At 42.6% G+C, this 13,744-nt stretch overlaps 1 protein-coding gene across 1 annotated transcript in view; it reads right to left on the bottom strand.

Annotated features, from left to right (window-relative positions):
* Positions 1-1,073: 1,073 nt before the first annotated feature.
* Positions 1,074-13,744, bottom strand: part of BRWD3 (bromodomain and WD repeat domain containing 3) — a 44,471-nt gene continuing 31,800 nt past the window's right edge. The window contains exons 21-37 of the mRNA XM_017742680.1: positions 13,706-13,744; positions 13,125-13,232; positions 11,945-12,069; positions 11,659-11,741; positions 11,119-11,230; positions 10,633-10,694; positions 10,392-10,547; positions 9,577-9,697; positions 8,955-9,080; positions 8,790-8,871; positions 8,184-8,240; positions 7,715-7,855; positions 7,380-7,532; positions 6,378-6,541; positions 5,772-5,869; positions 5,176-5,334; positions 1,074-3,981 (exon numbers count right to left, since the gene is read on the bottom strand). The exon at positions 13,706-13,744 is cut by the window's right edge and continues 78 nt beyond it. Of these exons, the coding sequence (XP_017598169.1) occupies positions 3,194-3,981; positions 5,176-5,334; positions 5,772-5,869; positions 6,378-6,541; positions 7,380-7,532; positions 7,715-7,855; positions 8,184-8,240; positions 8,790-8,871; positions 8,955-9,080; positions 9,577-9,697; positions 10,392-10,547; positions 10,633-10,694; positions 11,119-11,230; positions 11,659-11,741; positions 11,945-12,069; positions 13,125-13,232; positions 13,706-13,744 (2,574 nt within the window). The 3' untranslated portion in view covers positions 1,074-3,193. The remainder of the gene's footprint in view (positions 3,982-5,175; positions 5,335-5,771; positions 5,870-6,377; positions 6,542-7,379; positions 7,533-7,714; positions 7,856-8,183; positions 8,241-8,789; positions 8,872-8,954; positions 9,081-9,576; positions 9,698-10,391; positions 10,548-10,632; positions 10,695-11,118; positions 11,231-11,658; positions 11,742-11,944; positions 12,070-13,124; positions 13,233-13,705) is intronic.

Here is a 13,744-nt window from a genome sequence, read left to right as displayed (position 1 = left end):
CTTTCCATGAAAAAATTTTCCCTAGTATCCAAGTATCCAACAGCACATCACTACTGCCAAATAAGCCTTGTCATCCATGCCCTGGTCTGGAGAGAGAGGGGAGCACTACAGGGACAGTGGTTTGGGGCTGGGAGAAGCTGAGAGCAAAGACACAAGATTTCAGCCCTGTCTCTGTGGAGGATGGAGTGTGTGGGCCTGAGGCCTTTTCCAAGGTGTCCCCCAGTGCCCCGAAGTGCCCCAGCAGCTCGGGATCGGGATCCTGCCAGCAGGACATCTCAAGGGAACAGAGGCACCAATGCCCAAGTATCTACAGGAACAGAAGAGCCCCTGGCCTGCCTGCTCACCCCCAGGAATCCCACTCAAAATCAGACTTTAAATCCCATTCCTTAGGCAGAGTCTGGAGTTTTTTGTTGTGAGTGCAAGGAAATACAGCACATTCCTGATGCTGCAGCCTGCCTGGAGCTCAGCAGGGTCTGGAGCAGGGAGACTTTTGGATGGTTTAACTCACTTTAAATCCTGCTTCTGCTGCAGCTGGTGGGCTCATCCTAAGTTTACCACACTCGTAAGTGGCCCCTGATAGGATTTGGGATTCAAGAGCATCCAAGTTCCTACAAAAGTGTCATTATTCCACAGAACTATGAGAAATCAACTGCCCAACTCAGAGAAAGAATCCAGACACAAGCAAAAAGAACATCTCTAAACCCAAGTTATTTGTCATGCTTATAAAAGGTTCTCATGCACAAAAAAAAAAGCTTTTTTTTTTTTTCAATTTTTACACTAAATTCTGCTGTCCCGGTACCCCCTGCTCTAGCTCGTAGTCATGGGACACAGTAATACTTACGCCACAGCAAAGTGATGCTTCACTGGTATCTTCACAGTACAGAGAAAAGATACAGTTAAGAACATATTTAATCTTACTCTAATTGCTGTTAAAATACACCAACTTATAAAATGATTTCTCTGGAATCCCTGTGGTTTCTCTCTCCCCGACCCCTATACAAAATAAATAAGGAATAAGTGGATTTTCGGCCAGTCAGAAATAGAGGGAAAAGCATTTCTTTTGCATTTCAAGCTTTTCAGGCTTTAGGACAGAACCCATAGTGTTTACATTAGCTCACAGGACTGATCTAAGGGATATGACTCCAACTATGGACTGATGCATACATGCTATTCCTGGTTACCATATGTAAAAAGACCAATCAGTCAAACAAATAATACGTCTCTTATAAATATAAATGTGTGTATATATATACAGATATATGAGAGAGATGATAGGACAGGATTTTATACTTTAAAGCCCGACACAGAACTAGGAGAGCCTCTGCACTTGGTTCCCCCGCCCCCCCATCAAAAACCAAATCAAGTCTAGCAATGGATTACGGCAGATTCCAAACATTCCTTACAAAATTAAAAGTGTGGGTTTTGTACTGTACCATAAACTCATATTAATGAGCAATTTAGGATATACTCTCCTCCATCACAAAACTAAACCTCTGCTTTTTTTATTTTCAAGTCATTTTTGCATCTAACTAGGATTTTTTTGGAAAGCAAGATAAAATAGCTAGTGCTTAATATAGAAAGTCAAAAATCAAATTCCTTCTGCATCTGAGAAAGTACATGGGTCACTCTTTGCTGCCTGAGGTTTTCCAGAATTATTGACCAAGCTGTGCACAGAAGAACTTCAGAATATTGGATGAAAACTTAAAAAAAACCTAAAAACCTTGAAAAACTCCACTGGAACTTTGTAGTTTGACTTGTTCTCTCTGTGACCTGACTCTGCACTGTCAGACAACGGGAGGAAATCAGAATCCCACATATATTCCAGCCAGAGCCCAGGAAGGAAGGAAGAGGCCGCTCACCTCCAGCTCAGCCCACGCCAATGCCGAGGTCACCGAGGAGCGTGAGCAGGGATCTCCTCACCAACTGCACTACCACTGCCAGAGGATTTCAAGTCAGCATTTCCCAGGACAACAAGAGCACAGTGCAACAGGAATTCTCTTCTGGAAGCTTGAGACACAAGAGTCAGTCTGGAGAGCAACAGCTCCCTCGGCACCTCCAAGGGGCTGAAGGGCCCAAACCACATTTCCACGGAGCACAGGGCAGTGGGAGCCAGCCAGCCCCTCTGCACAACCAAATCCCCACCTGCCCCAAACATCTGCTGCTGAGAACTCTCAGAACCACTGCATTTGATTTCATGGTGGCAATACAAGGAAGATACAGCTACTCACAACTTCCACCCCTCTACGCTCCTTCTCGCCTCTTCTTCACCACGCTCTGAATAACAGCATCTATTTTCTTTTCAGTTTCCAGTAGTTGTAAATAAGAGGTAGCTGAGCTACAATTAAAAATCATGCTTTGAAGAGGAGGAACCTTTCAAATGTTGAAGTCACCCCTTTAGCTGCACAATCTCAATTAATACTATAAAAATATGAGAGGACAAAAAGAAAATAGATGCAAGTAACTTTTGCATTTGGCACCTTTTGTCTAGATATTCATACTTCTCAAGTATTCTCTTTTTAATAAAGTTAATGCACACATAGGACACACCACATCAAAGGTTTGCTACATATTTACAAGGCACCAACCCTTTGTCACTTTTTTACACGAATAAAGAACCGATAGAAAGCACATCAGGACCCCCAAAACTGTAGTATGGACATACTTCAGTTCAGCACAATTCCATCAACGTTTGGCCTGGGAAGATTAAAATAATCCAGATCCTTCTTACGATATAGAAACTGTAAACATTTTATAGCTGCCTTTAGGATTGGTGTATTGTGCAAAAGTTATAATTATTACTGTGTCTAAGGATTTATGGCAGAAACCACATAAAAACTCTGTAAGAAGGTGCTATTTCTATAATACAAAAACAAAACGAGGGAGGGAAGTCATAAGCGTGACTCGAAAATGTCATGTTCTTACTGAGAAGCTGGAAGCCTCTGTAATGTGATGAGCTCGTAGTGTGTGGGGAAGAATTTCTGTAATTTAAGGCCTAATGACTAAGGCTTGTTTTGACCAATGAAGTGTGGAGATCTGAAGCTTTAAAACAAACACAAACTGACAGGATGGAAAAGCACCACTGTGAAACGTGAGTGGAGTCCCCGCACAACTTGCTTGGTAGAATTTCTGGTAAAATCCCTGCAGTAGAAGGCCATTGAAGTTCTTTTAAAATTGTTCCAAAGTTTTCCATCTGTCAATAATTCCATCCCATGAGATGGCTGACCCTGGCTTTTTCTGTCATTTTCCGCACCCTGCCTGACCTGGAAGTACCAAGGTTCAAAGGATCCTCGGTGTGCACAAAATTGTCATTGTCGGAGTCGTCGTTGTACAGGACAGTTCTCCTGCCCTCGTTCCTGGTTTTGATCCGAGGGGGGCGGCTGAATCTCCCTCCGAACACGCTCTCCCCAAACTGTCCCCCAAAGAGGTTTTCAAACTCATCGTCAGCGAGCCGGGCGCGTTTCGCTCTGGTGGCTCCTCGCGAGGCCCCTCGGCCTCCTCGGCCTCTCCTTCCTCCCCGGCCGCCGCCCCTTCCTCTGCCGCAGCCTCTTCCACCTCTGCCCCCTCTTCCCCCTCTGCTCCACCTGCCCCACCTGCCCCATCTGCCCCTCCTCCCTGTCCCTCGGCCCTGCCAATTCCGTTTGCCCCCGGTGAGTTTCCGTTTGATTTTCCGTTTGGGTTTTTTGGATTGCACAACTTTGCTGTAGTCGTGGTCGCCATCGATGTAATCCTGGTCTGTTCTGGAGGTTGATTCCGAGTCAGAATCAGAGCCACTTCTGCTTTCAGAGCTGGAGCTGGATCCCGATTCCCCACTTTCTGATGAAGACAAACCAGACTTTTCCTTTACTTCTCTCTTCTTCTTTTCCTCTTCCTCCGCCTCCTCCAAGTGCTCATCCTCTTCTGAGGCGCTCAGCAGCTTCCTCTTCACTCCTGCCCGGGGTTCTCTGCCATCCCCGTTGGTGAGTGGCCCATCAGGAGAGTGATCTAGGCAAGCACAGAATAAACCCATCAGCATCACACCAGAGCCAAACAGGACACAGAAAGTGGGGTTTGCCTCAGTTGCCTTTGGGATTCTCCTCAGCTGCCTCTGAGGTGTGCTCAGGGTTGATCCAGCTTGGAGGTACTCCCCCTTTACATGCTGTGGACACAAGCAGGTGCTCTAAGGGGAAATTTTATCTAGTAAACAGTTTTTCTCTGGAAACAATGACTGCAAACTCTTCTGAGTAAGAGTTCAGTGAAGATCGAGGCAGTAACAGAAGCCCAGAGTGACCCGGTGGGACACAAACATCTAAAACTCAGTCAGGTGAATCCTACCTGAGGTGCCAAGGCAGGAGAAACTCTAAAATCCATTTCAAACCTATATATACACAAAAATAACATTCTGCAAGCAGCATTTATTCCCTATCAAATGCACGTTCTCCAAAGGCTTAGTCCAGGGAGTATTAATGGAAAGCCTAACTCAACAGAGTAAATGACCCAAGAAAGCTCACTGGGATTGCTGAACACCTTAAGTGAAAATTAAATTAAGTATCTTGCTGGCTTGGGACCCAAAATCCTCCATATTTTCGGGGTTATGAATCTGACAAGGAAGATTAAATATCTTCTTTAACATAGGACAGGAAAAGCTCACCTACAGCATCCAGCACTGCTACAGCACAGGAGTGTGGACTTGGGAAAGGCTGCAGCGTTCAGGAAATGCCCACTCAGTGCTCACCTTGGGGGAAACTGAGTAACTTGTCCCAGAGATTACCACACCTGCAGTGTTTCCCTTCTAATCACACCTACTTTGTCTTGTGTGTGAGAAAAATATTTAAATGGTTTTGTAAACTTTTTTTCATCTTTGGTTTAAGGCGAAGGTTTTGGGGTGGGGATTCTCTTGGTTTGTTTGCTTTTTGTAACTCCTGACAGAACTGTAGGAGCTTAAGAGCAATTAAGTTTTCCATCTGGAGAGATTTTAAAGGACTTCACTAAACTGCACATGGAATCATCTGCGTTCCACACCTCAGACAAGACACCACAGAACTGTAGGGTGTAAATTAAATTCAATTTTTGGGTATGGTTTGGGGATACATATAAGGCTACACTCAGGCAATAATTCCATAAACATCAGACACAAGCAAAATCTTTCATCTCTAGTGAAACCAGTCAGTCAAAGAACAGAATGTTATTATTTCTCACCTTGTTTCACTGGTGTAGATTTGCTCCTGACTGGTCTGCTTTTCCCTGGATCTATGGCATTTCCACTCCGGCTCTGTGCATTTGAGCCTGATGAAGATGGTTGACCCTCCAGCTCTTCACCAGTGGCTGAACCCAGAGGTTCTTCTGCTGTATCTGAAACTGCAGACAGGACACAAAAGGGGACAGGCTGATTTTAATGTTCTATTTACAGGGCTGTGTCTGGGGAGGTTTTGTACCCCCTGAATTAACAGCCCAAGTCAGGGTAATCTCACCAAGCTGCTCTGAGCCATGGAAAGACAAATTCCTCCTGAATGTAATCCCAAGTAGGATTAATTTATCCATAACTGCTGTAGGAAAGAAGCCCATACACAGGAAGTCTGGGCTTTTGTCACTGGACTGATTCTTAACATGGCCAGACCCAGTCCCCAATTCCCTGATCCTTACCCAGAACTTTCCAACAGCCAAACTCAGCTAAAACAACCTACAAACACCACATTTCCAGGACCTTGCTCCTTCAACGGGTGGGTGTCTCATGAGGATCAGACTCAACCTGCACAGACAAGTTGCTGTAAGAGAAAGGCTGGATTTCTCCTCACCATGAGATGAGACTGAAGAGTTAGTCCTGGTCAGGGGCAGTGAGGTATTTTGGTTGGGTTTAGGTTGAATCTTCATTTGCTTCTGTTTCCCTTTTGGGCTGCAAACACAGAATACCCCGAAGAGATAAATCTGTTAGCACCAAAGACTCAAATACAAAACTGATTTCTCCTGCAAAGTGCCTTGATTTTTGCATCACACAAATGATCTCTTTTTCCCATGTGTGATAACACTAAAAACAGTTACACCATGCTGCTGTTTGCTACAGGTACAGGAGTTTGCAGGGACAAGATTTTATCTCCCTTTTTAAAACCAACAGTCAGTTTACTTAATGTATCAGACGAACATAGGGAAGTGTTACACAACTTCTTTCAACAGTTAAAAGGTAAAGAGACAGCTGATCTTTCATTTCCTCCAGAGGGAACACTTGTAACCACATCATCTTTCACTTACCAGAATTACAAACTACAAACTGAGCATGATTTTATCTCCCAAAAGAGCAACTTCATGTGGAAATGAGCAACACTGTTGCTGGTTATTCCCAAAAGCACATCTCCCACTGTCTTCTGGAATGGCACTGCCAGCCAGGCTCACCATCCCTGTTTTACCTGGATGCTCTGCTGGTTGAAGGGGAACTGCTGCTGCTCCTCAGCCGCTTTCGGTACCGAGGCCTTTTCCTCTTCTGACATTGCACTGCTGACTTGTACTCAGAGATGATGTTTTTCATGTGATTCTCAAATAAGGCAGAGAGTCGAAGGGTCATGCTGTAAATCTGCAGTGAGGAAAAATGGTCAGGCTTATTGGAGTTGAGTAACTTGAAGAGCAACCAAAAAACCATCACAAAGATGTCCAGACTTTGTAGCACAAAGAAAAAATTCACGGTGATGTTCCACTATGAGGCTCCTTACAGATTATTTCCTTGCATGGGCTATGTGTATTCTTGCAACAGAAAGTGTTTTCATAAAAGGATTTAATAACAGTACAAAATATTTCCAGAGTTGAAGGAAAATGGCTATCTGGATTACTGGAATACTTTGTCAATCCCCATAAAGCATGGAAGCAGGCCTTAAGATAACTTGAATACCAAGGGAAAAACAACTGGATTTTATGCCTCCTCACCTTTGTTTTTGCACTAAATCCCTGGTGAACTGTCCTTACACCACCCCTACAGAGCTGTACAGAGAAGCAACCCAAAATGTCCTCGTTCCGAATTTCTGTAAACCAGATGCCAAAATCTTTAAACCACTTTCCTATCCTCTTTCTAGGCCTTGCCTCTGTGTACCCTCATCCACAATATGTGTAGTTATCAAGTTATATTCCTTGTTTCCAGGGACAAATTATTGAAAAAAGTAAAAGCAACTGGTGCCCAGTTTTCTGTTACAAACATTGCAAAGAACAGCTACAACAGTGACCATCATCCCATATGAAAATGGATGTTACAAGTGATCTGGGACAGCAGAACAAAGCAAGTTTATAACCACAGAGTTGGTGCACCCTGGTTATTTTTATTACACCAAGCAGCGCTTTGCTCTTCAGACCTCATTTCATGTGTTTTATTCATGTAGGGCCAAGGTCTTTCTAAAAAAAAGGCTTTAAAATTTATTACTTACACGAGACTTTTTATTAGGAGTGTAAGCTTTAGAGTTGCAGAATATTAAGCGAATATCTTTGTAGAATTCCAAAGGACTGGTGTAGTTTCCTGCTTCCAAGGTTTCTTTCACAGTGCTGAAGTCCATGGGAGTGTCTACAATATCTCGATAATCCTGTGAGAACACACAAGAAAAAAATCAAAGCTCTCAAATCCTACAGCACTAAAATCACCTCAGTGTTCATCCAGTGGCTCAAGTCATTATTTTACTTTGAGAGTTGTTGCAATAATTCCCTGAAAACATCAGCTCATAAAGGGATGAGGAGGAACAATTCTGGATGTGGAAGCTGCACTTACAGGGTAAGAGAAGAGATCAACAGGCTGCCTGAAAGGCTCTGAGTCCTCTCGTTCATAAATCAGGTTTAAGAGCTGCTGGCACTGCTCCTTCCAAGCATCAGCACTGGCTTTCATGGGCTGCCTCTTCACTCTTCGTCTCACCTGCAGGGAAACAGGTATTGCAGATTTTATCAGAATATTCACATTGTTCACTTGAAGTTCCTATTAATTTCCCAGTGCTCTGATTCAAAGCATTCCCCAATTAAAAACAGAAATCCAGGAAGATGAAAGCAGAGCTGATGGCACAGCAATGTGCAAATTAGACAAATTTGCCTTTTTTGGTCATATATAACACTCAGACACATGAGAAGCTGCCATATTTCAGCTCCAGCCTTGCTATTTTGATTAGCTGCATTGAAACCTGACTGCTGGAGATATTTTTTTAAAATAAGGTTTTTAAAAAAATGACCAAAGCAGAAAGTTGACTCACTCGTCTTTTCCCAGAGGAAGTGCCTGGAGCATCTGAATCCACATCTACTTCTGCCACCTAAAGGCAAAGGGAATGATCACACACAGGCAGGTCTGGATGCACCCTCAGCCACGGAAAAAAGGGTTAAAACCCAGCCAACAACAACCACAGGGCACTTGGCAACAGGAACTACAGCACATTTCAAACTGCACTGAAGGGGAGAAGGTGTAAGGAGAGAGAAACAGCTCAAGGCAGTGATATCTAACCTGGATTCTACCTGACATTTCACTCCAGGGATCAACTGATGGGAAATGACACAGAATTACATAAGGAAACAGCTCTGCTGCCTGGCTGACAATGGAGAGCTGTTGTCCTTCCGATTGAGTAACAGCTCCACTTCCCAGTTCCCCTCATTACTCATCCTTCCAACAAAACATCATGTGCTGAGAGAAGACTAAAGACAGGCAGTTCCAAGAAGCATTTTTACTTCAGGGAGCTTATTGTCCCAGGTGAGCCTAAACAGCCTCATCTCCAAAACTCCGTGCAATTACCCATTAAATAAAGACTCGACAAAAAGCAAAATTTCTTTCATGTGCTGAATTTTAAAAGGAAAGGAAATGATCTTACCTCCTCTTCCTCATCAGTACTGCTCAGGTCTTCTGCTTTCACCTTGTTGTAGATTTCTAATATATCAGTACAGCTCTGATCTCTGCAGGACAGTGACAAAAACCAAGGTACACAATGAAGGATCTCAGGAATTGGAGCTGTGGGGTCTGTGAGGTCCAAACTCACCCAATGAAGCGGAGCAGGACATCTGTCACAATTTTGGCTGCTTTGACTATGGGGCTGTCTGGCTCATTGAAAGTCCTGGCATTGTGTTCAATGTATCTTACCTCCCACATCAGGGCAGAGATTCTCCTGAAAAATACACAGAATGAAAGGAGTGGCATGGAGAGGAAGGTGTATGTTATTTTTCTTCCACATTCAGTAGGATTCTTTGGTAAAAAAAAGGAATTAGGAATTCAGATCAAGGAGAAACAGGTGGTCCTCAGAGGGGAAAAGAAGAGCAGGACATAATTTATTCCCAAATTAACTGGAAAAACTGAGATTTCCAGTTTTCCAGCATTATTCTGGCAACTGCAACACAAGCAAAGCCCCTGTTCAAAGGCAGGAGGGATGGAAACAAAGCAAACATGCTCTGCCTCCAACACAGAGCAAGGCTCAGGGTGTTAAACCAATACTCCAGATCCAGCTATGGCAGCTTTTGCCTTAACAACGTGGCCAGAAGAATTCATTGCTCAGGAAGACTCACTTTGCCCAAGGCCAATCTGATGTTATGCAGTTTACACAGCATTCAGCTCCACACTGTCCTCCATGAGGCTGTAATAAGTATCAGCTACAAACCCAAACTCACCTATAAAACCGGTTTTCAAGCCTCCTCCTGATCGTGGTGAGGTCAGTTGGATAAGCAACGACAGTGCAATACATGGGATAGGCACTAAGGTCCACTGGAACAGCAAAGGGATTAGAAATGTCTGCAAGACAAAAGACCACAGTAATTTAGATGCCTCCAAGGGATGTTATACCAATATTCCTTTTAATGGTTTCTGGGGTTTCTAAGAATTCAGCAAAAGCAACACAGACCTACAGCTGAGAATGTCATTACCCACAGGGCAGGGTTCTTCCTCTTGTGTCATCTATTCCTACTCTCGAAAAAGCACTTTTGGTTTAAGTATCATATCTGAGACTTGTGAGCCAGCAGCCAAATCTGACTGAAAGGAACGTGGCATATGCACTTACAACAGGAATACTACAACAGGAACCATAAAGTAAGAACACAGACATGTCCTGGGTGTGAACAGAGGCAGAATTTAAATTACAGTGTGCTCTTAAATGGCTTCAAACCAGTTACAAGGAATTTGGAGGTGAGGGTATTTAGTGAAGATTCGTTTGTTGGTTTTGAGGGGTTTAGTTCAATGTTTTGTTCTTTAACACTTAGATATGACCCACTAGGAAGCCCCATTGGAAGAAATCAGGTGAAGCTCCAGAAAAAAAGGGAATATAGCTTGGAAACTGAAATACAAAATTTAAAAGGCTCTTTTCAGTAATTTAGTTGAGCACACTTCAAATACTCCCCACCAAATCCCAGCACTCCATCCCATCTACTTTTCAATCCTGTGCTACCACCCTGATATTCTTAATCCTTCTCCCTTTTCTCTCCAGACATACCAAGGGAAAGAAGCTGCTCAATCCCTCGGATTACTCGTTCACATTCTTCATCTCTGGAATGGGCCCCCCATTCTCCTTCCTGGGGTTTGTAGAGAAGAGCTGTCAGCTCCTCTGGGGTCACAGGAACTCCAGCCCCGACCTCCTCCGGATACGCAGCTGGAGAGGAACAATTCCAGAGAGTAAATCCAGGGCCCCAAAGCTGTTTGCTTTGTACAGGGACAGGAATCCCACACACACTTACTTCCTTCTGGGATCGGTTCCATGTCCCATGGACTCATCCTCTCTCTTTCATTGTTGTCCCAGCTATTAAAAAAATACATGCAAATACACAAGTTAGAGCTGAATATAAAGATACACCTTTTCTTTACCAGATTTGACCCAAAAGGTCACTCCTGTTAGGAATAAGCCATTCCAACTCCCTATTATTCTCTTGTATCTCCTATAGAGTCACTGCACTATTGTTTACACCAGAAGTGTTGCTTTAGGAATAAATTCAAAAATTAAATAAGTAAATATTAAAATTAAGTAAATATTCTAAATATTCTAAAATAAATAGAAAGTAAGTAACAAATAAAAAGTACAATAAGTGAATATTAAATTAAATAAGTAAATAAAGTGTCTGGGTATGTATTTAAATGGAAAAAGGGATTCTAGTTCTTGAGGTTCTTGATCCTATTTTTCAAGTTCTCTGAGTTGTGTAGGAGCTCCAGGACATGGAAATACTCACTGGACACTGTAGCACTGGAAGGAACTATCAGGATATTCTGCCTGGAAAGGCTGCTGACTCTCCACAGTCCCAAACCACCAGGCATCATCAATTATACTGCGAAATCTATCCCCTGGAAGGGCAGACATTGCATTCAGCAAAAGAACAACATCAGAAATTGCTAAATATTTCCTTTTAGAGAATCAACTCCATCTTTTGTGAATGCCCTAATTCCATCCTTACATTTTGCACTACAGGAGTTGAGCCCTTCCCCTCAGGGCAGGACTTGCACATCTCTGGGAATTACTCACAGCTGCCTCATGCCTCAGATCCCAACAGATCAGGAGATTCTCCTGCTATCATAGCCCTTGCAACAGTTTCTCTCATTTCTCTTTTTGTTTTTTGCTACAGGAATTGCAGCAAACATCAAACTAAGGTTTCCAATAATCTTTACAATATCACGTGTGTATAGTCCTTTCTGTCGTGTAATAAAGACACTGTATCCCATTAAACAGCTGCAGAACTGGCGCAAAACACATGGAAATGGGGAAAAATACTCACCTATTTGCCAGTTCCTCTCTTTGGCTTCATTATAAAACTGATGCAGCACAAGGAAATCAATAACATCTGGCATATCGTGGTACCTTCAGGAAATAAGACCAAAAAAATTATTATTACCCAGAAATACAGTTCTAGATGAACTACACAGTCCTCAGATTCCAAGCATTTGGGATAATCATTACTGCCATCATCATGCCTTGCACAGGAAATAAGAAAGGAGGAGGGGGAAGCTTCTACACAGCACGGAAAGCTCTTGAAGAATGTCATCAGCATTCCAGTGACTTACTTTATGGAAAAGGATTCTCCTGTCATTTTGCCTGTGATTGGATCCAGGAATGCAAGCTTCAAGCAGCAGAGTGTGGGAGGCCCAACTTCATATTTAATTCCTACAGTCTTCACAAATTCTTGTTCCTAGTTAGCAAGAAGCATGGAACAGCATTATTTTAACTTGCCAACAACAAAAATATCCATTTTAAAGTGAAACATATTAATAAATTCCAAATATGTTTCCACTCGACAGCACAGGTAATTTCACCCATTAATTTTTCTTTTTCAAATACTAAAATCAACCACTGTCACCTCAAAAAGAAAAATGAAGAAGCTCATTCCCTTGGTAGGTATGTGAACATGATTCCCACAAATTATTTAAGAAAATTCTAAGGGAACAAACCCAGTTCTAAGCACACCAAAGGTTCTCCCTGACCTACCCCAAGACCCCTCACTCTTGCACAGGGGGAAAAAAGGAAATTCTTCCTCTGAAAACAGAAATTCCACAATAGCCTTTATGTTCATGTCCTGTCAAAGCCCATCCTCAGTGAAGAGCTATTTCCTTTTCCTCACAAACTGATGATGCCTTGGAAAATTGCAGCTGGAATCACTGAATCCCTGGGACTGGTAACTGGGTGTTTTCCCAGTAAAGTAATTATTTTCATTAATAGAACCACTGGCATGGTTCAGTGAATATGAGGACATATATGGCCTCTTCTCTTGATATGAAATCCGAGGAAAGCAGGAAAAAAATCTGTCAATCCTGTGGATTAAGTATCGGGAACTCATGCAAAGCAAGATCCAGCATTTAAGAGAACTCCTGCACACATTTAGGTGTTTACACCATGATTTCTTACTTCTTACCACAACATTAAAAACAAGAAACAGAACCCAAATGCTCAGGTCACTGTAGAGTGCTGAGAGAACCACAACCAGCTCGGCAGTGCTGGCTTCTGAATGAATTCAGTGTTTAAGAAAATAATTTGTGTTGAAAGAGACCCCTGAGAATCAAGTCCAAAACCAGGAAGTGAACAGATGTAAAGACTTTGTGCTAATAAAAACTAACTTTAATATTTAAAATTAAAACTTTGATATTAACATTTTGAAGTAATGCTTTCTTTACATTTTTCATGCTGGTTTTTCACGTCAGTTTAACATTACAGAGACATTCAGCTCTTTGAAGTATTTCTTGAACTTACCCTGAGTTCCATTTTGTTCCATGGTTGTTTTTGCATGTTAATGCTGTAAATTTTGGCTTTCCTCACTGCCCTCACATAAGCTTCATGGCCTTGCCTAAAGTAAATGATCTTAAAAGAGAAAAAAAAGAGAAAATTAAGAGAGAAAAAAAGAGAAAATGAAAAGAGAAAAATAGAGAAAACTATTTTACTGATAGTGCACTTCCTGTTCATTCTATACCAGGTTTTATCCCTTTCAGAACACATTGCACACTGATTCATTTCATCATAAACCACTATTCCAGTTAAAAATATTTATATCAGCCCCCAAACTGGCACCTGCTCTGTGCTTTAAAACTGAGATCATTAAGATATGTGCAGGTGAAGATGCACAACCAATTCTTCCTGCTAATCCCAAGTTACCCGAGCAGAAAAAGGGACACAGGACGTGGATCTGTTAACAACAAACTGTCTGGGAATTACCAAAGTTATCAAAATTCGGCCTGTCTTGAGCACAATTCCCTGCAAATATTGCTGGGTAGAACAGTCCTAAGCAAGCTGAGCTGAGGATTCCCTGGGAATGTGGGAATTGCGGAGGGCAGTACCTCATCTCCCATCTGGGGGACGAAGGGCGAGCGGCGGGG

The sequence above is a fragment of the Corvus brachyrhynchos genome, unplaced genomic scaffold (assembly GCF_000691975.1).
Source record: "Corvus brachyrhynchos isolate BGI_N302 unplaced genomic scaffold, ASM69197v1 scaffold220, whole genome shotgun sequence".
Lineage (NCBI taxonomy): Eukaryota > Metazoa > Chordata > Aves > Passeriformes > Corvidae > Corvus > Corvus brachyrhynchos.
Note: the sequence above shows the minus strand (reverse complement) of the source record. Positions and strands in the feature narration are given on the sequence as shown.